This window comes from Spinacia oleracea, chromosome 6, assembly GCF_020520425.1.
Source record: "Spinacia oleracea cultivar Varoflay chromosome 6, BTI_SOV_V1, whole genome shotgun sequence".
Classification (NCBI taxonomy): Eukaryota; Viridiplantae; Streptophyta; class Magnoliopsida; order Caryophyllales; family Amaranthaceae; genus Spinacia; species Spinacia oleracea.
In genome coordinates this window covers 23,024,235-23,049,231 of record NC_079492.1, presented here as the reverse complement: position 1 = coordinate 23,049,231, position 24,997 = coordinate 23,024,235, and the positions used below count along the sequence as shown (strand labels likewise).

Below are 24,997 nucleotides of genomic sequence, written 5' to 3'. Positions count from 1 at the left end.
TACGTATGCATATCCTTAATAGAGTTTATGTGACCATTCTATACAATTCTTCATTCTATACCATTACATACTTATGCATATTCGTTATAGAGATTATGCATATTCGTAATACTATAAAACACTCTATGCCTAGATAATTATCAAATATGTAATAGAGTTTTATTTATATTAAACCTTCAATATTTGGATTAATTCATATCATAAATTTAAATCATAATAACTATTATTAAGCATACAATAGAATTCTACTTTCTATTATACTTATAATTTATAAAATACCTATTTCTATACGATGATATGTATGAAAATTGACAAACCCGTGCATCGCACGGGCTTCAATACTAGTTTTAATAAATTTTATAAAGAACATGATATTAACCAAACACGAACACAATACGACACGACACAATTACCGGCTCTAAATAAAACCTTGACCTCCAAGCATCCAACTTGTGTTTCTGTGAATCGTGATTTGTGATTTGGGAGTACTTCAAAAACACCCCCAAATAAGAAGAAGAAATCAAAACCTCTTAACAGAGTACCGTTTTCTCTATCTTTCCCCCAAACCCTTCAATTCCATATTTCAATCCCATCTCCTTCTACACTATTCCACGCTTCTTCAAAAAACCCTGCTCTGCTTCCTCACTCTTGTAAGTCCCCCTTTCTTTCTCTCTGCAAAACCCTCTCAATTTTTCATGTTGTTGTTGCGGCAATCGCATTCAATTCCTCCTCACTTCTCTATTCTTGTTTCTCTACTTTCCAGGCGTTTCTCTCTCCTCTCCGTCAATGGCTGACGCCGCCACCACCTCCACCACAGCTACAACAAATGCTTCCTCCGCCGCCGTCGCTGTAGAAGACGCCAATAAGGACATTGAAAAGCTCTACGAGTTTGGCGAGCGTCTCAGTGAAGCCAAGGACAAGTCTGAGGTTTCGCTTAATATTTCTCACATATTGTTTCAGCTTTTAGGGTTTGTTTTTTTTATAAGTTCTTCAATTGTGAGGTTTAATTTGGAGTTCTGAATTTTTTATGTTGTTAACTGTAGAATGTGAAGGATTATGAGGGGATTATTAAGGCGGCGAAAGGTAGTTCGAAGGCTAAACAATTGGCTGCGCAGCTAATTCCGAGGTTCTTCAAATACTTCCCCAACCTTTCGAGTAGTGCCGTTGATGCTCATCTTGATTTGTGCGAAGAGGAAGATCTCGGGGTTAGTTTCTACTATTAATGGAAGTGATTATATGTGATTGTTTTAAATGCTTCATTCGTTCTGAATTAACTGCCACATTGATACTTTGATAACCGGATGGAGTATATTTTTTTGGAATTCATACATAATGCCCGTTAGTTACTACTAAAGATTCAATGGAAGTGTTACTAGTACAAAGTGATTTGGTTCTGGTCGAAAAGGTGGGGTCTTGGGACATTTGGACTTGCTTTCTTTAATGATTTGGCTAGCTGGTGGATGATTAAAGTGAACACTGTAATGTTGTCTAGCTAATGTGTGATTTGAGCATAAATGCTACTCTTAGGGCTCTTGTTAGCTTATGTAATATGTGGGATTGGATGGTAGTGAGCACACTGTTTGGAAGTGTATCTGAAGCATTTGAGTTTTCTGCCTGCTCCGCAAATGGAGACGACATCACTACATTGCATAACTAGCTAGAAGTACAAGATTAATTGGGAGAAGATGCTGATCACTTGAAGTAGTGAGTTTGTTGCTGGATGTGAATTAATTTATCATTTTTAGTATAAAGGTTTGTTACATTATCTATGAGCTTGGTCTTGTTGAAGGATTTGGTTATAAGAGTACACAGCTCTGTGTTTAAATGAATTATGCAAGGAGGCAGTGATTTTTTTGTTTTGTTGTCTGATCGTGTATTATCTTCACCAAGAAAATTAACCGTTAATGAAGGTGGGTGGTTTATCAATGTTCAGCTTGTTTTAAATCTTGTTACCCTGTGACTGAGATAGCTTTTCTTCAGCTCTTTTGGTGTTAATCACTTTACTATAATTGGCGATACAATATTTCCGTGGATGATAATCATACCCTAATAGAATCCGCAGTATAGTGGTTTTATGGAGGGATTAGGTAAGAGACTCTTTACCTCACAATAATCTTGCTAGAAGGTGGAGATGATTTAGAGTAGTATTGGAAATATTCTTGGTCTTGTAGTAGGGATTTTAAGATTCCTGTTCGTTACTATTTTTTCAGGTCTTATAACCAACTGAAAATAATCTTTACAGGATATGTTTTTTGTTGTGGGTAGGGTGGGCCGGTGGGGGGGGGGGGTCTACTGCAAGAGAAGTGTTATGAAGAATTTTGTTGCAAGATCTTTAATTATATTCATTTATATGTCATCCCTAAGAATGAGAAATGGAAATGACAGAAAAGGTTAAACCAGTAGAATTGAAGTATCAAGAAGATTGAGTAACGGAAATTAGTGCAGATACACGCTTCTCCTTTAGAAAATGAAGGATATGGATTTAAGAGAATTCTTCATTTATTTTTGTAATTCTCGCTTATCTAATGATGCCTGAATTACTCCTTCATGCCTAGTGTAAAATTGTGCTTGTACAAGCATCAATTCTTGACGTAGGAGCAACCTTATCATAATTAGAGCTCAAAATGGTTGCAAATCTCTTCCTTGTTATTTGGTGATAATTCTGGTTTCATGGACTGGTCTTCGCTAAGAAAGGCGTATTTCAGTTGCTTTTGCCTTGGTCTTGTGGCTATGATTAACCCAAATTCTGTGGGAGGCTTGGTTTTTGGTTATTAGGCAAGTTGAAGTTGTAAAAGGCTTGAGGGGTAAGTTCAAGTGACATTCTGCATTATGGTGCAATGATGTATGTCCACGCAACAATATGTGTTGAGGAACATGCAGCTCCAAAGAAACAAATGGTGTGCATATTTTGTGCTGTTCGAACATACTCCAGCTATGACATCAGCAAACAGCTGGTTACACACAGTTACCTCAGATTATGGAACTTTAGGAATCATTATACAGTTAGGTGGAAATAAACCTCTTGCCAAAAAAATTCTGCTTCTTAACCCCCCCCCCCCCCCCCCCCCCTTTCCCCCTGTTTTGTCAATTCACTCGAGCATACATTGCTGATTGAAATGATTATAGGCATATAGCTTAATATTCTTTTTTTGACAAATTTAGGGCTGGTGCACTATAGACTTGAGCGTACATGCTTGTGGTTATAACCTATTGTACTAGTGTATTGGTCAGCATACTGAATTTTCCTATAATTATGTCTTTATTGGTGTATAAATCTCCCTTTGTAGACTCGTATTTTCTGAAACTAATCAGAGAGAGTACTAAATTTAATGCTAAAGCTATTTTTTTTGTTATTGTGATTGGTGAATACCCATGAACACCTTTTATTTCATGCTGGAATAAATATCAGTCATGTGTTGACTTGATTCTGCTACTTCTATTGTATCCTATAGTTTTTTTTTTACCACAGCGGCACAGCCTGAATCTGTTGTTTGTAGGATGATGCTTTGGACTTTCAGGGTTAATATTCATATTTGTAGATGTTTTAGTCTTATGTTTGTTCTGTCTTTGAGCCTTTGTATGACCAAAACACTAACTCCTGTGTCTCTTTTGCAGGTTCGTGTCCAAGCTATAAGGGGTCTTCCCCTTTTCTGCAAGGATACACCAGAATATGTCTCTAAGATTGTTGACATTCTTGCTCAATTACTCATGGCTGGTAATATATGTGTGTTTTTATGCTGTACTTGGTTAACGTTTTGCTTACTTTTTAGATTTTAATGTATGATTCCATGACAGAGGAGAATGTGGAAAGGGATGCTGTTCAGAAAGCTTTGATGTCTCTTCTGAGGCAAGATGTGAAAGGTATGTTACATTAGAATTCTTGCCATTTATATAATCAAGTTTTTTTTTTCAAATGGCCAGCTACAACGTCCTATGTCTCTTACAGTCTTACGCTCTTACCTCCTTTATTTTGTTTTATCATGTTTTCTGAGTGATTGGAAGGTAAAAGATCCTAGACACTTTTGATGTGTTCATTTGTAGATGTTAACTTTTAAGTTGTATCATTCCCAACTGACAAGGATGCATCAGTCCAAGATACGTTTTACCACCATACTATATCATCTGCATGACCTAACATTTCTTATTCCACATTTTCTGTTTACTTTAGAGTATTAGTGCACTATTATTTGTCAGATAAAAAACCACTGCAATGTTACTTGTCCCTTGTCCCTTGTCAGTGAGTGATACTAATGCAATACTATCAACTCCTTAATGTATGTGCCTAATTTTAAAAGATACTTATTTGGAAAGGATGGTGTAGCTTTTCTGGAACCAATAAAATTTCCTTGAAGGACGTATTCAATATTCATATGCCAAACATCTTAAAACTCTAACTAGGTTATTCATATTCAATATTCAATATTCATATGCCCATGCTATGCGCTGGTTATATTTTCTAAACAAATCTACATAATGGTGTTGAAATAGAAGTTGAAAAGAGTAATTAGCTAATTAATAAAGTGATCAACTATTGTGAATGAGGAGGTTATAAATGTTAAAAATTTAGGGAAAGAATTGACACCAACAATCCCACCTTTCATCGACCTTCTTATATTGGTCCGGACTATCAATTAACTCAATATAATCCCACCTTTTGCGTACTTATTCTTAAAATGGACGGATGGAGCCATAGTGAAAAATGACCTGCTACAGAAGGTTAAAAATCCTATGTGGCACCTATGTGGCATAAATGGCTACTCCGTATCTCCTTATAACAGTTTAAACAACCTCTCTGATTTTTTTCCTCCATCTTTTCACAGCCTTTTCTCTCTTTTCTTTAATTTTCTTGTATTTCGCTCTCTCTTGTCTGCTCCCTGTATCTTCTACATTTGATCTTCTCATCTCCTTTATCTTCTCTCTTTCCGATGCAGCTCCTTGAATTTGCAAATTAAGCATAAGAATCAAACCCAATGATAAGAATTAACAAAGCTGAAATATTTTAATTCAACGAAATTCCTTCCTCCAGTGAGGTGATATGACTAAGCAAATCTGATTTTGCTCTAATTTCCTCATGTGAGAAAATACTCCATTACCCAACAAGTGGGTTTTGTGATTCTGCTCTAATTTTCAAAGGTTGGGATTATTTGGAACTCAATTCACTGCTATAACTTCACGAAACTAATACGGAGTATAATTATGGATTGGCAACCATTATTTCCCCTTATTTTTGAGCGATTATGATTGCAGTTTCTTCTTTTGGATGGTATTGATTTTTCCTTCTCCTCATCTATGTTAACAGTAAGCAACTCGTAATTTCGGTATATACTACAGAGTATTTACCTTTTTAAATATTTAGAAAACTTTTCCTTCTTGATTATGTGTATTGGTCTGGTTTTGGATAGAAAAATGACGACTATGTCATAAATTATGTTAATGGAGGTTGTTGAAAGTGAAACTATGACTATTTATTTGAACACTTACCCTATCATTGTATTTCGCGAGTACAAAGAGTGGTAAAGCAGCACTAGGTACGCTACCTTGCTTGACAGACAAGAGGGTCTTGGATGGTGTTTTGGATGAATGAGTAGTACGAGTAAATGAAGGGGATGGGTAGTTGAAGTATTAGTGCGGGAATTAAACAAGAGTCTTAATTTTTTTTTTTTCATTTTTTTGACGAAAACAAAATTCAGCTTCAAGTTGGCTGGCCTTCTCTCAAACCTTATTAACTGCCACATAGGATTTAACTTGTTGCTACCAGTTATTTGTCACTAGGGTCCATTTTAAGAATGAGTGTGCAAAAGGTTGGATTATATTGAGTTAATTGAAAGCCTGGACCAATATGAGAAGGTCGATGAAAAGTGGGATTATTAGCGTCAATTTTTCCAAAAAATTATAATTAAAAGTTTTAGGAGGGTCATGAAATATTTTATTTCTTTTTTGAAAAAAAGAAAAATAAATGGGATTTTTATTGAGTGCAAATTTCCTATTCTAAACTATTAGTGTAGATACAAAGTACTACGTATATGAGTTCCCTCTAAAAGAAAGGTTAATGTGAGCTTCTGTTCCTTCCAAATTACACAGAATGTTCAATGGGAGACAGTTGTAAAAGAGCTAAGGAAAAGAATTTAATTAGAATTTAATTTGTTTTAAGGCAAAAGATATTCAACTAATAGGTGTGGAGAAATTGGACAGGTGGATTGTACAAAAAAGAAATGCATGCTCTTCCTTTTGACAGTTTCTATATAAATAAACCCTTAATAGGGAGTTACAAATCTAACATCACATGAAGGATCTCTGAAAAAGCTACTGGTATAGACTCAATTGGGTGCTCAACAGGATTCGTATAAGATTTTGATGATTTGGTTCTATGAGAATGACTTTGTATTGGAAGTTGTAATAAAGTTGAAAGGCGTGAAACTTTCAATAGTCGCATGATTTGGCCTTGAAGTTGGAGAGCTTAGTATGACTAGTGTATATAATATTTAGGATGTGGGTCACTGATAGTAAAGATTAAAGACCGGTGCAAGGTTACATCAGTTGAGAGTCTGAGATCCTGTATATAGTGTACACTACTGTGATGAGTTTTTTATGGTAGGGTTGTATATTTTGACTGTTTAAGTTGTGATACTATTTGATGGAAACAGCTGAAAGGCTCTAATAAACTGTGTCAGAGTGTCAGACTGCTTATGGAATCTGTATTGATGGGATGGAGTTATATTTGGCAAAGGTTGTTGACTGGTTCAGACTTCAGATATTAGTTATACTGGTTTGCTAGTGTCTGTAGAGCTCAAGGAAAAACTAGAGAAGCAGTGTAGAGGTGTGATATGAGGGCTTGGCATAAAGGCTTAAGAAGACAGGTTTTCCCCAAGTCCCCATTCCCGCGAACCCATTTCATGGCTAATGGGATGCTTTGTGTTGCCGACGAATCTCACTGTGGTATATATATGAACCTTAAGATTTTTTATTTTCCATGACTGATGCTAGTGTACAATGTAAGTAATTTAGTTTGGCAGTAGTTCTAGGAACAATAGAAAAACAGTGAAATGTGGCCATTACTTATTTCTTTTTCATAATTTTGAAGAAAGAGTACTGATGTTAAAAACATAGATTTGAGAATAAGGTGCTGACCGTTGTTAATCGCTAGATACTGAACTATGAAGCTCTAAGAGATCACAATAGGTCCTGGGGAACATGTCGTATGTTCAGCAGGCTTCTTTAATTTGCAATACTCCAATCTTATCTCTTAATATTATATTTGACGATTTGTCTATTGCTTTTTTATAATTTTGAAGAAAGAGTACTGATGTTTAAACCTTTGTTAATCGCTAGATACTGAACTATGAAGCTCTAAGAGATCATAATATACTGGTCCTGGGGAACATGTTGTTTATTCAGTGGGCTTCTTTAATTTGCAATACTCTAATCTTATCTCTTAATATTATATTTGACGATTTGTCTATTGCAGCATCATTGTCAGCACTGTTTAAGCATATTGAGAGCATAGAGGAGAGTACTGATGAAAATATACGGGAGAAGGTCTTGGCCTTTATAAGAGACAAGGTACAGTTATTCATTTACCTGAAACTCAATTCTTATCTGCTATATTTAGACTGATACATAGTTGTGGGAAGGAATAGTAGCCAGCTGTCTGTTCTCTGTCAGAACTAACTGAAGCCGTTATGCAGGTTTTCCCCCTTAAAGCTGAACTTTTGAAGCCACAAGAGCAAATGGAAAGACATATAACTGATTTAGTTAAAAAGGTATCTTTTATGTGCTAGTATTCACCTTCACCCAATTTCAGCTATGGAAGTCACTGGACTCTGCTGTTAAAAAGATAATCTGTTTTACTTGGTTTGTTGTATTATTATTGACAAATTAATATCTTGCAGAGTTTGCGAGACGTAACTGGTGCTGAATTTAAGATGTTCATAGACTTTTTAAAAAGTTTGAACCTGTTTGGTGATAAAGCTCCTACTGAGCGTGTCCAAGAACTTATTGAAATTATAGAAAGCCAAGCTGATCTGGATGCACAATTTGACGTGAGTCTTTTTTTCTTTTGTTACTGACTGCCAATACCTTCTTTTGATATCTCAGAATAATTTTACTTTGTTTTTTTATAGACTATTAGACTAGAACATTGTTGTTTCATTGTACAGATGTCAACAAGCTGGGTTTCTGGCTTAGTGTAGAAACTCAGTTTTAGTGAAGTCGTATACACATACCTGTTCTGTGAAATTCAACGCATAGTTCACGTAAATCCCAATGTATTTCCTCATGAAGCAATAAGATTCTTGTCTCTTTAACAATTCAATCCAACACGTGTCAATGGATGATAGATTAAACTGGTCAGCGGATTTGTACTTTTGTAGTTTCACATTTTGGATTTCTTTTCTCTTTTTATAATGGACGATAAAACGATCAAGAGAAAAACAGCGCTGCTTATATCTTTATTATTTGTCTTTTCTCTCTTTGGGGAGGGGGATTGCTTGCACAGCACTTTGCAATGGATTGCTTACGCTGACAATAATAATAATAATAAATCTGAATAATCTTCTCCCAATTGCAGGTCCTAGATGTAGACCATATCAACAGGCTTATATCATGCCAATATATTGCAATTCCCTTTTTCATGGTAAATATTGTCTTTGGTTTCACTTTCTAAGCTCTTTGATTATATTTTCTCCTAACAATTCATTTCTTATTTTGCGCAGCGGGGGGCATCAAATAGCAACTTCCTCAACTATGTGAACAAACATATAATTCCAGTTTTTGATAAGGTATTATTCATTTAGAAACTTATTTTGCAGTGCAGGCCACACTCATATGTGTGTATAATAAGTGATATTTTCATCAGTTCTCTGCTAGTTCAATGTTTACTCCGTATTTATTTGGTTTGTTTGCATTTCTATTGCATTTCAGCATAGTAGAGAATCTGAACTACTCCCTCCGTTTCGAAATAATAGGGACACTTTGACTTTTGTCACTATTCACAAATTTCAATTTGACTATCATTTGTGATTTATGGGTGAAGAAAGATATAGTTGTGTGGGGTGTTGTTTGATTCGTCTCGATAAGTACTTTATGAATATCAACTTTTTATAATTTTTACGAATACAAAATTAGAGATATTAATGTCTAAACATTGGCAAGTGTGAAAAGTTAAATTGTCCCCATTATTTCGAAACAGAGGGAGTAGAATATAAGAACCATGGACGGGTATTTGAAAGATAATGGCAGTAACAACATAGGCAAAAAGGCTGAAAGCAGGCTGAGTTTTGTAAGATGGGCCTACCTTGAGGGAGCAAAAATTGTCTTATTCGTTGTATTCAGATTTCAGGATTATATAGCAAACTTTGGCTGAGTAGTAAATAGGCTAAAGTCGATCAAGTGGAGCTAAGCCTCTCAAACTTGACTCTTTTAAAGTTTGCAAAGTCTAGTAAAAGTGTAAAACACATATTTTAATGTTTGGCTCCAATTTTCCATATATATATATATATGTTCTTTTTAACTAAACCTGAGCTTGTACTCAAATAAAGCATCGAAACTTGTTAACAGTGCCAAGGTAGCATTTCTAACTCTCGTAATTCTAACTTTTTGTGGGTTTTGCTCATCTGGTCAAGTTTATAGTTCAAAGATGGTTATTATTACTAGTTTATTCTAGTTTAACATCTTTAAAACTGAAAAAAACATCTTGTAAATGAGCTTATGTTATTTTTTTTAATACTTGGCTGATAGCAATATTTATTTTTTGGGGACTTGCTCAATAATAAGTTTCTTGCTCAAGAAAGGAATTTTTATTTCGATGCACAAAAATGGGAGTTTTGTTAATTAAATACGAAGTGTTAGCTCAAGCTGCTCATCATTTTAATTGCTTACTTATTTATTGGCTAATCTGTGTCCCTGCAGTCTGAACTGTACTTTAGTTCATCTTTGATTTGAATTGGTGGGATTTTCAGTTTACTTTTGGGTTGAATGTCTTTTGAACATTATACTTGGCCATGGTGGGAGTCTCGGAGCTTTATTTAAGGGATTATGATAATGATGTAGTTATCCCATTGTGATCTTTATGCATTTGTGGAGGATTTTTGGGAGCTTTATTTAAGGCATTGTGAAATGGTGTAGTTATCTCATTGTGATCTTTATGCATTTGTGGAGGATTTTACCTATTGCTTCTGCTAGGTTCTCGAATAGTTTATTAGGTCATTTTCTTATTCATTATTTTTTATTCACTTAGATTCCAGAGGAACGAAAGCTAGATCTACTAAAAAATCTTGCTGAAAGCTCTCCATATACCGCACCACAGGATGCACGCCAGATCCTTCCTTATATTGTTCAGCTTTTAAAGGTACGTGTTGTATTACTTGTGTCACTTGTTTTGGAAATGCATCATGTGAATTCCCTCTGCTGTCAGCATCACAAGTAAAAGGATGAAAATAGAGATTGGGATAATTGTTTATATGTGGTTTTATTTTCCCCCGTCAAGGGAGTAATATGTCTGCCTTTTTTGGTATACTTCTAGAGTTCTAGGTATACGCTCTACTGACAATATCTTATTTCTTAATCTGTTTCAGAAGTACATGCCTCGAAAGAGGACTGGAGAAGAGATGAACTTCACATATGTTGAGTGCTTATTGTACACTTTTCACCATTTGGCTTCGAAGGTTACAATTTGCTCAAATCCATCTTTCCTGCCCTTTGTTATGTGTGCGCTTTTGATGTTCTTCTAACTTAAGGTTGTTTTTCGTGCTCTATTTCATCCAGGCCCCCAATGCCTCCAACAGCTTATGTGGTTACAAGATTGTAACTGGCCAACCATCAGATAGGATAGGGGAGGACTTTTCAGAGAACTATAAGGACTTCACAGAAAGGTAATGAATATCTATTGGACTTCTCCCTAGGATATTTCATTAAATTTACTATAGTGATTAGTGAGCAAAATAGTCAGACTTCTTCTAATCAGCTTCATTTGTACTATGGATCATGCTGAATTGGGCTGTATTGCTGTCGTATCTTTTGTGTTCTGTTTTTGTCCTTTGGAGTCTGGCTTAATCTGGCCTTCAGTTACATCCTCTGCTTAAAGTTTCCTTTCAGATATAAAAGGTTGAACGAATCATGTCATTACGTGGCAGTGGCTGAGCTTTCTCCTTTAGGATGTGAGAGGAAAAACTTACACTTTCTCTGTATTTTAATAATTGCACCTTTTGGAGTTTCACGAGTTGTGATTGAGGTGGGGTAGGGGATGTGGAATGAGTGAGACTTTTATGGGCCTAAGACCTAAGTACGCCATGTCCCTCTCAACTCTTGATGATTAATCAATACAATATTACAATTATATTGTATCTTTATTTCATTTGTAGATGTGAATATGTGATTACACATTATTTTAGATTGATATTTGGATGGGACCTCATCACTCTCCAAACCTCGCTTTGCCTCATGTACACTTGCACTTGCTTAAATTTCTTTGGAGTTATTCCCCCATTCAACGATTCGAAGTAGTAAAACACACCTTTGCTCGAATTTCATCTTGGCCCTTGCTTAATTTTAGGGTTTTTTGTCTGATTAATGTTATTATATTCGGTTGTCACAGGTTGAATTGTGTTGAGGAGCTCTCCAGGGCTACCATGAAGAAGTTAACTCAGGGTATGGATGAGCAAAACAAGCGGATGGCATCCGCATCGAACGAAGTTAAAGACAAGATTGTAAGTATACCATTGTCGATGTACTACCTTAAGGAATTTTCAAATACCACACTTTTTAAATGCTGGGGGAGAGGGAGGTAGAACTGTGTGCTATCTGTAACGGCATATGATCGGCGGTATTAAATGGGTTAAATTGAAATGGGCTTGTATGTAAATTTTGAAAGGGAAGTCTCATGGTATTGCAACTCTATCCCCAGATATGTGTAATGTGTTTTTCCCACAAGTTTTCATTACCATTCATTTCCATTTTAGAGCTGATGTTGAGCGGCAATGGAAATTTATGAAGAAAAACACATACTTAGAGGTGGAGAAGCACTTACATGGACAAGGATTTGGGAATTCCTTTGCAAAATTAATATATAAAATTATTATCACCGACATTTAAAGGAATTGCAAGATTTTCAAAGAATGCTGAATTTACTATAGGTTGGTTTTATCCCCCCTAATGGAGAATTTTCTGACTGTTTGACGTTTTTTTGGAGTAAATTCCTAAGAGGAGATTGTAGGGTGTGTTATAGCTTATATGTGATCCATGTCTTGGTTTTTGTGCAGAAAACTGAAAAACAAAATGCTACGACAGGACTGAAAACTTGCAATAACATTCTGGCTATGACTCAGGTATGAGAAAATTAGTGTCTTCAAACTTGCGTCTTTCATGATGTCCGAAAGCAATCTACTTATCTTGTGATTTTCTGATCCAGCCACTACATAAAAATTCACCTTCATTTATCGGCGACAAGAGGATCAACCTATCATGGAAAGAACCAGTAAAATCAGCTGTTCCTTCAGCTACTGTTGGGTGAGAATTGCATATCCAACTCTTAGAATACATCTACTCCGTGTTATCTGACCATTATTGTTTTGGGGGCTAGGGGTACTGTCACTCTTACGTATCGAGCACTGAGTAGAAGAGTAGTACTACCCTAATAAGACGTCTGGAATAGTGGAATCTGTGTTCACCTTGTAAACTTACTATAAGTATGGTTTGGAAGTCTCCACTTAGGGTATGACCTCCCACAAGATCTTCTTCACAACCCAACATCAAATTGAAGAATGTAAAGACCAGCCAACCTCCATTTCTCTTTTCATTTTTTCCCATTCATTTTTTCCACTGCCGCCTTAGATTTTCTGTATACCTCCATTAACTACCCCATGTATAGTCTAGCTCCTGCTGGGACGTAGTTGTTGACCAACAATTGTCGCAGACTTGCAGTGCTCTTTACGGCTTCGCTATGGATTTAGCCTTTTAATAGAGAGAGAGAGTGGTATTGCAGCTGAAGGGAGAAGAGATACTGGTTGTAAGTTGTTTTTCTGTGTGTGTGTGTGTGGGGGGGGGGGGGGGGGTGGGAGGGGGGGAGTCATAGCGAAGAGATAAAATGTTCTTTAATTAAATGCTGGCAGTTATAAGTCACTCGGGTGTTCATTTTTTCCATTATTTTTTTAAAAAAAAAGTATTCATAAGTTTTTATATTAAAATTCTAGTATCTGCATAATTTAACATTGCTGGTGGGGATTGGGGTCGTTAGGAACTTGTTTGTAATTTGGGATCTGTTATGCAGATTAAGAGTCATTTCAGCTGCTTACCTTAAATTAAAATACATGTCTGAACTCAATTATGATTTTTTTTTGACACAGTTTGAGATTGTGGTTTGTTGTTTTTCCTTTGGGAAAATTTGACACATGTAGTTATTGCAGGGGCAAACGGCCAGCCAGTGCTGCTCTTAATGGCTCCAACAGCAATGCAGCCAAAAAAGGGCGAGGAGGCGGACAATTTCAGAACCAGCTTGTTAACAGGGCATTTGATGGTATTTCCTACGGAGGGAGAGGTGGCGGTAGAGGGGGCCGAGGAAGAGGATGGGGTGGTGGGCGACCTGGACGTGGTAGAGGGAGGGGATATAGGTAAAATTCCCAGTTCAAAGTGAACCAGTTTCACTTGAAGTGCTTTTGGAAGTGGCAGAGTAGTTGGAACCTGGATAGTTATAAACAAGTGACGCGGCTGTGCCATATAATGTACCAGAACTGCTCTTGATTGACAAATGACAAATTTTCTGTTTAGGGAAGCAGTTGAGCTGATGTTTAGTTTGTACGTTGTAGGGTTGAGATTTACTTAGTTACATTGTTACTTTAGACATTTGTTTTATTTAAGACTTATTATGAGCCTCGTTATTCTTTCATTCCCTTGAATTGTATTCTCGAGTTGGCTTTCATGAGGTGCGTTCTTCAATGTGATTATCCATAGCTTGTGGGATGCTGTTTGTGCTTTTGCCAGTTGTTGTACGCAGATAAAATAATTGGCAAGTGCACTGCAAAATTGTAGACTAAGCAAGCATATTCACAATGCACTCATATCATATGCTGATATCTGTGATCTCAAGCATTTCTACGTACTTGTATCACCATTTATACTAATATATTAAAAGGCGTCCTTAAGAAAGTATACGTTGACACATATACCTCTCCTCATTACGCCACGTCACCAATAATTAGCATCATGATATGTCATGATCAAACACCAAAACTCTTTGTTAATGGTTACACTTCCTATCATCTTAAACAACCACAACTATATGTTATATATTTCTACATTCCGTATATATTTTCATTTGACGTTAAATAAACATTAAATAAAAGTGAATGCAAAAAAAAAAGGAAAAAAAAAAAGAATGATTACTTAATTTATAAATGTACAATTATTACTTTTCTAGCTTAAGCCTCAAAAACAAAAAACGGTGTAATAAATCAACTAATTATGAAGAAAATTATCTATCTTCCTTTTGATTTTCGAATGTGTTGTTTCATATTTGGGAAGGTTGTTGATCGGCCACTAATCTTGTGTCACCATCGTAATTCGATGTCGACGACGACTCCATCTATATGTGCACATATTTACAAAATAAATAAACCCGAATAAAAGTAAGAAACCGGGGCAACGCCCGAGCCACACACTAGTTGCGAATAAAAAGTGAAGATCCTTGACAAATAAAGATCGAGATCAAGACCAAGATCGACAACGTGTCCAAGATTCACGGCTTTGATAAATTACTATGACTATTTGGGGAGCATTGTTGTATGTAGATCTTTCCAAAAGTTGTTGAACCCGGATAACTCAAACCCATACCCCTTTATGACTATAAAGTCTGAATCCCGAAACTCTCGGCGGATGGCCAGTGACCCAAATCGACCTGAGTAAAAGCGAACCGTTTTAAACTTGGTATCCCGAAAATTGCGAAAACGAAAGTGGCTTGCCGAAACGAAAGTGGCTCTGTAGAATAGACCTATTCAAAATCAAATATAACAAAAATAATTTTGTTTGTCTCCCGCAAAAACTTTCTCCCAAATTTTTTATTTTCTAAAATTGAATTGATTCAAATGGACATATTTTAACTTATACTAAAATCGAAAAGTCTTCTCACCCGAATAAAACCATTCAGAATTTTTCCCGAGTTACATATTCTTTTATCTTGATATGAATAACTCATTAGTAAAATGATCGAACTCCCTGATTGTTACCTCTTCTAAAACTTATGCAAACTTATTTTAGTTATAAATTGTACTTGTCAAACCACCTTTTTTTTAAACTTATCTCGACTGAATTGAACTTATCTAAACTTAATTTCCCTTAAATTAGGGCTGATAAGGTGAATAGTATAGAGCCTAATTTCTTATAAGATCATTTTGAAACTGGAGTAGTAGTATAGTAAAAAAAATAATATTCACAGTTAATAATTAAAGTTCATCATAGTTAGCCGTCAACATCTTTTCAAAGTAAGTGAATCCCATAATTTTATAGTGAAACTACATTAGGCAAGAATCAAGTACGGAATAATAATAATCATGTAAAAATATATTTTCTTGAATAAAAAAATTGATGAAAAAGTTAAAAATGTTGTTTATTCTAGTTTAGAATGCACGACTTTCCCATATTAAAAAAAACCAGTTTAAAGATACCGATAAACTTAGAAACAATGTCATTAGCTCCTTATAAATTAATTTACAATTTTATTTAATTTTTTGTTTTGAGGGAAAATTCTATCACCTACTAATGTAGATAACATTGCCTGTATAAAAAAATAAAACGTTATAGTTATTATACGATGAATAGGTATTCGATCATTTAATAATGATTTTTTCAGCTCCATAAAATAATATGTACTATGTATTCTTTTACTTATTTAAATAAATAAATCTAGTAAAAAGGAAAATTTTGTTGATCTAGGTCAAGGAAGGTTAAAAATAATGAATGCTTTAGCATAATACTTTTATTTACATATTTATAGAAAATAGATATATGCATATATTTTGATTTATTGGAGGAAAAGATATGCAAATTTAGTCAAAGTATCAGATTTATTGCGTTTATATTTTATTTTCCTTAACATTCTTTTAAGAAGGAAACAAAAAGGGAAAGAAGGTTTTGGCGGGAAAAAATCGCACCAGGAAGTGACACATGTCATTCCTGGTGTCTGTTTTAGTATATAGTAATAGATTTAGAGAAAATAGATATATGCATATATTTTGATTTATTGGAGGAAAAGATATGCAAATTTAGTCAAAGTATCAGATTTATTGCGTTTATATTTTATTTTTCTTAACATTCTTTTAAGAAGGAAACAAAAAGGGAAAGAAGGTTTTGGCGGGAAAAAATCGCACCTGGAAGTGACACATGTCATTCCTGATGTCTGTTTTAGTATATAGTAATAGATAATAGATAATAGATGTGAGCGGGGGGTGAACTTCTTATAAACGTAGGGAGAATAAAGTATTTGAAGACCCGTCTGACTCGGGAATTCCTAATACAGGTGTTTTCCCAGTAGGGCATATATCGATTATCTATACGAGTCGATACAGATATACTTTTACAATATATTTGAATCTCATTATTGAGGCCCCGTTTGGTTTATTATTGTAAAATATTTTCATGGAAAAAGATTCAAACATTTTACACTTTTTGGTTTGCATGAGATGAAAAACAAATTTCTATACTTCCTCAAAGGTGGAAAAACCCTTTTTCCGTTTGAAAGGAAGAAAACCACATTTCTTGCTGACTTCTTATTCTTTTTCCCACCAATCTTATCTCATTTTCTTAGAAAGAACTAGACAAAGGGAGACTACTTTAGAATTGTATTTTTCCATGGAAAAGCATATTCTCTAAAAATGATTTACGCCATGCCATACCATACCATACAGAGTTTAAGTAAAACTCTGGCTCAGTTAGAATTGATAGAAGTTAATATACTCACTAATTTGAAATTGTGGATCTTCTGGTTCAATTATTAGGGCACTGCGTGAAACAAAAAGCAGATTGCCCACTCAATTTACACACACACAAGCCATTACGATTGAAAGGAACAGAGTGCCACAAAGCTTTAAAGAACACCATTACCCTAAATCATCACACTTTTTCGAAAAGGCTTGCAAAGATCTAGTTGGTTAGTATTGTTTTCTTAATCGTTCAATAATTACCGAATGGGTTGATTAGTCTTGCTCTCAATTTTCGCTGAAAATCTTAAAATATAACCTCTTTGTCTATGTCTAATTTTTTCCCCTTACGGCATGCTTGGATTGAGGGTAATGTATTAAAGGGGTAATAAAAGTCAAACTAATGTAATTGAAGGTGATGATGAAGGGATGAAGTGGTGGCAAAGAAAATAAGCTAGTGTTGACAAGAAGAAAATAAAAGGGAAGGTGGAACAAATACCCTCATCATGGGCGGATCGGAATAGTTACCCACTGTTTGGGCTCCCAATTGAATACCAATTGGGCCATTAAGTCCAAAGCCCAAGGGCTCACAACAACAACATCAAACCCACTACAGTCCAAAAGGCTATTCAGCCGCCAGCCAAGGCCCAAGGCCCATTTGCAATAAATAACCTAAGGGGATTTATCGTACAAACACTATAAATAAGCCGTCAGGGCTCACTTACCAAGGGACGTCCATTTCACGCCTTAAGACTACTCTTCTAGAATCCGAGCATTGTTCTTACTTAGGCATCGGAGGGGCTTTCCTCGGAAACACCCCCGAGGCTAGTAACTTGTTCATTGTGCAGGTTAACTTGGACACGACACATTCGAGCTAGCAAGATCTTCAACACACACGAAAGGGCCTTCATTCGAAGCCCATTGTTCCATCCACTTCAACACCGGAACAATTTGGCGCCGTCTGTGGGGAAGAACACTTGAAAGCTCCGAAAAACACTTCACTTTTCACGAAAAAATGGAAATTCCCAACAATGACAACCAGGTGGGAGATGTCCTCGTCCAAACGGATTCGGAATTCGATGGAGGGGAACAACTACACTTAGTGGCGAGATCGCAACCAACAAGGGCCACCGCCACAACCAGCAGACCACTCCCTTCTCGAGAAGAGCTCTCTGCGGCCATGACCATCATGCAGAACTTCCTCTTCAACGAGAAAGAACAAGCCCAGGCAACAGCACGACGAGAAGCGAGGAGAGCTAGGCGACAGATCTTGCTGAACATGCCCTCGACTGACGAGGACAATGCGAGGCCCGAGCAAGATCTCTCCACAATGTCAGGAACGCACCTGATGACAAGGTGGAGAGAGAGCACGTGGGACACGCAGCAGAGAGATGCACAACAGCCAGAGTGGTTCGCAACACCGTCTCCAACACCGCAAGCTCTCCAAAGTGGGGCAAGTGATCGCACTCGGATCCGAAGCTCGGTCCATAGCAGACTGCGACCTTCAGTTCATGATAGGCTGGGTAGCCCCTGTGGGTCCAGTAGACAACCCGAAGGCAGTGGCCAGTCGAGAAGGAGAAGGAGAAGTGACCGAACTCCTATCCCCCTACACGCCCTCGAGCAATCCCTTAGAGGGAACTCGAAGAGCGAAGGTATCAGGGCGAGGCTAGGAAAGAGGATCATGACTCCAGCATCATCCCCATTTTCGGATGACATTGTCATGGAGACAATCCCCAAAGTGAGGCTGCCAGCACACTTGACATACAGCGGGGTTACGGACCCGAAGGATCACGTCATCTCCTATGAACAACAGATGTTTCTAAGTCCCTACTCCGAAGCCTGTTGGTGCAAATACTTCCCAACCACGCTGACAGGAGTTGTGGGAGAATGGTTCAGATAGCTGCCGAAGGGATCGGTCAAAAGTTGGAAGAAGGTGAAGAAGAGGTTCTGTGTGCAGTTCGTGAGCAACAATCGCCCAGAACGAACCACTGCCGAGCTAACTTCTATACAGCAAGAAAGGGACAAGAGCCTGCGAGACTTTATGACCAGATTCATGAAGGAATCCACCAACATTCCGAACCTGCAGCCACACGTGGCAATCTTCGCCTTGAAACACGCGCTACGGGAGGGAAAATTCCGAGACAAACTGACAATGAAAAACCCCTCCAAGATAGCGGACATGCTCCAAATGGCAGATGCGTTCATCAGAACAGAAGAGTTCAACAAGGCAACAGCAAGGCTAAGAGGATCCTCGGATCCGAAAGATAACAAAGCAAATCAGAGTAAGGTCGAGGGCAACTCGAGAGAGGGGAAAGAGAAGGTGGGTGCGAGAGAGGCGAGCCCAAAGAAAGATGGGAAAAAGCGCGAATTTCAACCCAAATACACCAACTACACTCCACTCGCCATACCCCGAAGAGAAATTTTCAATCTCCACAAAGATGATGAAAAGTGGAAGCTACCAGACAAGCTCAGATCCAACCCACTCCGTAGGAACAAGAACAAGTGGTGTGAGTTCCACGATGACTTCGGCCATACCACTGAGGAATGCAACTCGCTGAAGGACAACATCGAGGACCTCATCCGCCGAGGCTACCTAAAGCAATACTTGCTCGACCGTAGAACGGAGAGGGAAGAAAAAGAGAAAGCAACGTCTAGAAAGCTACAAGAGCAAGCCCAGAGAAGAGTCCATGAGACCGAGGGGCAAAAAAAGAAACCAATTCTCGTGGTGTTCGGAGGACAAAGGTCCGGCCACGCCAGCAAGAAACACTTAAGAGCTCTCTCCCACCGAGTCAACTTCAGCAGTGTTGGGGAGAACCAACCTACCCCCCCGAACATGACCTTCACTGATGATGACTGCCTCGGGACCCAGTACAAACATGACGACCCGTTGGTGATCGAAATGGATCTCAACAACCCCACAATGTCCACAGAGTACTAGTCGATGGAGGAAGCGCCGTCAAAATCATCTTCAGGAACTGTTTCGAGCAGCTCATCCTCGAAGAGGGAGAAGAGTCACTGACCAAGGTCAGCTACCCATTGATCGGATTCAACGGATCCGCAGCTATTCCCCGAGGAAAGATCACCCTACCCGTCACAATCGGCCAAGGCCTGGCGGCGAGAAACGTCTGAGAAGAATTCCTGGTGATGGACTGCGACTCAGTGTATAACGTCATCATGGGACGAACCATGATCCACAAAATACAAGCAGTCCCATCCACATACCATCAGATGATGATGTACGTCTCGGATGCAGGCTTCGCCGAGCGGATAAAAGGCGACCAAGAGGTGGCAAGATCAACCTGTCACACGACCATCCGAAAGCCGAAGCTAAGAGACAGTCCTGAGGACGAAGATGAGAAGGGCCCTCCCCCAAGTGGAGAAAAAGAGGCTAAGAGGAGAAAGGCAGAGCCGAGAAGTCTGGTAAAGCCCGCAGAGGTTGATGCTCGACCAGAAACCCTTTCCCCCGAACTAGACCAAGAAATGGAAGACATTCCGCTAGAGGATGATTCAGACAGAAGTGTCCGAATAGGCGGAGGCTTGGGCTCGGGACTTCGAATAGAGTTGATCCAGTTGCTGAGGGATCACAAATACATCTTCGCGTGGTCGGCAACTGACATGCCAGGGATAGATCCGAAGATGATCTGTCACAAGCTGGATGTCAGTCCCAAAGCTCGGCCAATCAAACAGAAGAAAAGAAACTACTCCTCGGATAAAAACAAAGCTATCGCCGAGGAGGTAAAGAAACTGCAAGAGGCAGGCTTCATCGAGCCATGCATGTACCCCAAGTGGTTGGCCAATGTGGTCATGGTCAAGAAAGCGAATGGCTCATGGCGCATGTGCGTTGATTTTACTAATATGAACCGAGCCTGCCCAAAAGATTGCTATCCCGTCCCAAGGATAGATCAGCTAGTGGACTCAACCAGTGGCCATGCATTGCTGAGCTTCATGGACGCCTTTTCAGGGTACCACCAAGTGTTCATGCACCCCGACGATAGAGCGAAGACCGCCTTCATCACAAGCGCGGGAGTATTCAACTACAATGATGCCCTTCGGATTGAAAAATGCCGGAGCCACCTACCAAAGACTAGTTGATCACGTCTTTGCCGATCAAAAGGGAAGGAACGTCGAGGTTTATGTGGACTATTCCATAGTAAAAAGCGTGAAGGAAGATGATCACATCAAGGACTTGGCTGAGACCTTCGCCAACCTGAGGAAACATAACATGAAATTGAACCCGAAGAAATGTGTCTTCGGGGTAAAGTCAGGGAAGTTCCTCGGATTCATGGTGAGCGAAAGGGGAATAGACGCGAACCCGGACAAGGTCCAGGCTGCGCTAGATTTACCCGAGCCGAAGACAAAGAGAGACGTGCAAAGGCTAACAGGCAGGTTAGCCGCACTGTCGAGATTCATATCGAAAGCTTCGGATAAAGGGGCACCCTTCTTCAAAGCTCTCAAACCAAAGACCCTCCCAGGAGGAGAAGCAGAACCCATCAAAAAGAAAGGCGTCCCGAGGAAAGTGGACCCCGAGTTAACATGGGAACAAGAGCAAAAAGACGCATTCCAGCAACTCAGGGCTCATTTGGCTCAACTGCCGACGCTAGCCAGGCCAAAAGAAGGGGAAACTCTGTACTTGTACGTCGCAGTCAGCCCCGGAACCGTAAGCGCAGTGCTCCTCCGAGAGGAGGAAAAGAAACAACAGCCAATCTATTTTACCAGCCGAACCTTAACAGACGCCGAAACTCGGTATCCACTCATTGAGAAAGTAGCATACGTAGTGGTGGTAGCAACTCGGAAATTGAGACCCTATTTCGATTCCCATCAAATAGTGGTGCTAACTGACCAACCGCTGGAGAAGGTGCTAAACAAAATAGAGAGATCGGGAAGATTGACCGCATGGGCTTTCGAGCTATCTGAGTTCGGGATCAAGTATCAGCCAAGAACAGCCATCAAAGCGCAAGCGCTCGCAGACTTCTTGGCCGAATGCTCATACCAGGAAATGCTAGATGACACCAAAAGGACATGGGAGGTCTACACTGACGGATCTTCCATTGTGAATGGCTCGGGAGCCGGAGTAGTACTGATACCCCCAGTGGGAAAGAGCATAGAGTACGCCCTAAAGTTCGGTTTCAAAGCAACCAACAATGAGGCCGAATATGAGGCCGCAATCGCAGGAATAGAGCTGTGCTTATCTCTGGAAGCCGAACATGTTTGTCTCAAGACTGATTCTCAGCTCGTAGCTGTAGACACCTACTTTTGTCCCCATTCCCGAAAGGGAAGGTTCGATGATGAGAACATAAATCTCCACTTGACAACGCATCTCCTATAAAATAACGAATCTCAATTCCCCTTTTCATTTCACCCGGAACCTACTATTTATAGAAACCTGCTATTTATGGAAACCTGCTAAAAATAGTAACTGCCGTAATGGGTAGTTGTTAAAAGTAGCAAGTCATAAAAGATAGAATCTTGTCAGAATTAGGTGTTGCACTCCAACATAAATCCTAAATGAGATAGAGATTACGAGAGAATCATATTCCTAATATGATTCGAAAATAAGAGTTACGTATTAATTAAAATCCTAACGAGCCTAGAGTTCGTAACGGGCCCAGACGCATTCCGTCATAAAGTGAATACGCGCTAAAAGACTCGGATAAGTCTCAAACACTCCGGATTCTAGGAATCCGAATCCGACTAAGAAAACAGCCCAGATCCTATTTTCAACGCCTGGTTCTGGGCGTCGAAATCTTCGGCGCCCAGGCCTGGGCGCTGAAATTACCTGGGACGTATTCTTTCCTAATTCCTCGTGGATTGGAGCTCTACAATTCTATCTTTCCACGAACTCTTTTCTATAAATAGGACCTTAAGTTCAACGTGAAAAGGACAACAACACACAATTATTATTCTGAGTATTGACTCTAAACCCCTAAGCCTAAGCCTCACGCTGCAAAACTGATCACGCGTTCTGTCGCAATCGATTCATAAATCGAACAGAACGTATCCCGTCCCATAATTTGAGATTCGTTAAATAAAAGGAGAAATAGCAAAGTCAAAGTGGTTAGTTTTCTGAGAACCGTGACGCACCTCTCAAGGGTGCGTCGTAATGTGTCCCTTTTCCATGATTTAATTGCTTTCCTCGCCCTTTTATGAACTGTTAAACTAACTAAATCTGATTGTTCTACCACGCCTAATAAGTATGGTATTTTTGGGAAATTGGATTATCATGCTAGGTCCCTTAAAACAATCTAAATCAGATAATCGCGTTCGATCTAGTACTCTATGTTGCATATTGCTAAAATCAACTCAGATTAGTTTAATAGTTAACGCATGTCCCTTCAATTATTTATGCTGAGCTAGTAAGGATATCCTGCCTCTGGAGTTATCGATGAGCGAGTACTCCTCTCGGTAGTTACAGTCCCCCGAACCCTCAATCTCTACCTTGCGGGTGTATGTTGAGAGATCCCCACACCAGGGATCACAAGGGAACCTACGGCCGTCGTGGTCAAACATAATTGCACTCCCTTTATGTCACGATAACCGGGTTTTGTCAGTTTTTCTCATTGTCGTTAAAAACTGAATGGCGACTCCTATATTACTAGTCAATTGGGTGTAAACTCATAGAAAATCCAATTACACTTGATTTGACAAAAAGAAACGTCACACCCACGAGGGACAAGGTCACGCATTAGCCTCGTGCTTTTTCGACCCCCTCACAGTGGCGACTCCACTGGGGATAGTGAAGGAAATACTCGTGCTTGTAGGTAATCAAAATAGCCGAAGGGTGAAACGATCCTATCCCGCGTTTATTTCCCCATCAAGTTGGGACGACCTGAAAATCAGCATATTAATGTGAACGGACAGAACCGCATAACGAATCTTGGCTCCCTTGGATGTTTCATCTCGGGAGTTGGGACTAAGGATACCCATCGCCAACCGGGGGGTGCATACGCTTCGAATGTTGTCCACTCGGCACTTTCGCTAGTAGTACACCCGTCCCAAACCCAATCGCTCGCCCATTAGGTCCCTCTCATTGGTGCATGCCCCCTTGGCTTACATCGTGATTGGCCTCTTGGGCGAAATTCGTCTGTTGAAGACACTACCTCGACCGGGGCATGTGTTGGATCTGCGATAGAAGCGGTACCAAGCCAGGCGCAAAAACTACCTATAGAAGCCTATCATAAACTACATGACATATTATTATTGCCTCATGGTGTAATGTCAGTTATGTGTAGCGAAATATATGATTGTGTGTGACAAACTATCCTAGAAAAACCAACGACCTTAAAAATTGCCCAAACATTCATAAACCAATTGGCCAAAGAGTTATACCAAAATACGTGTTTCGCAAACCCGAACGATCGCCACAAAAATAAGTGGTGCTCGGGATGGCCCGTAACTAATCCCACAAACGCTGCACAACACGTAAAGGACGTTATTAGGCAAGCACGCAAAATCAAAGTCGCAAAAACAAAAAGTAGACGTAAACAGAAAACGAGAACCAGCCAGGGACGCATTTTCAACGCCCCTGGCTGGGCGCCATTATTTCTCACGCCCACCTCTGGGCGCTGAAGTTGCTGCCTGGCCTTTTGGTCAGGCACAGCAGCCTCGGTGCCCACGCATGAAGAAAATGCGTAGCAAAAAAAACTTTTCATGATTTTTTTTTGCTACGAGGGCGTATGAAAAGGCACTCGATTCTAAAAGCGACTTAAAAAAAAATATAACTCTTTGTGTCGTTGTTAGGCCTCCTATGACGACGATGTTCGGCACCAAAACCGAGCATGCTAATTAAAATAACCTTGAATGTCACATGGGCAAAGTATTCAAAAAATGATGTTCGAATGAAGTTTTCAAGGAAAAATAATGTTCGAATAAAAAAAAAATCCGAGTCTAGACTAGGCTATGCCAAAGTACAATCTAAATCCTAAGTCTTAGTTGTCTTATCCATAGAATCGGTCCAAATGCTTGGTGTCGTTCTGCAAGTTAAAAGGTTAAACCATATTGAGTCTCCCTTCCTAACATTTAAATCAATAAGCACCCATATGTAATTGTCATCCCTTGCTAAGAGTCTACGGCCTCAATACTCTCTCTCACCAATAAAA

At 39.0% G+C, this 24,997-nt stretch overlaps 1 protein-coding gene across 2 annotated transcripts; it reads left to right on the top strand.

Annotated features, from left to right (window-relative positions):
* The first annotated feature begins 458 nt into the window (after positions 1-458).
* Positions 459-13,876, top strand: LOC110785821 (apoptosis inhibitor 5-like protein API5). 2 transcript variants are annotated; one of them, XM_021990335.2, is made up of 17 exons: positions 459-650; positions 764-927; positions 1,044-1,205; positions 3,616-3,715; positions 3,796-3,861; positions 7,466-7,560; positions 7,686-7,760; positions 7,890-8,039; positions 8,567-8,632; positions 8,712-8,777; positions 10,235-10,345; positions 10,572-10,661; positions 10,762-10,868; positions 11,591-11,702; positions 12,255-12,320; positions 12,404-12,501; positions 13,398-13,876. In XM_021990335.2, the coding sequence occupies exons 2-17, from the start codon at positions 787-789 to the stop codon at positions 13,603-13,605; spliced, it is 1,713 nt and encodes a 570-aa protein (XP_021846027.1). In that variant the 5' UTR covers positions 459-650; positions 764-786; the 3' UTR covers positions 13,606-13,876. The 2 variants fall into 2 exon arrangements, with proteins under 2 accessions (XP_021846027.1, XP_056687142.1); XM_056831164.1 differs by having other exon boundaries at positions 517-927.
* The last annotated feature ends 11,121 nt before the right edge of the window (positions 13,877-24,997 follow it).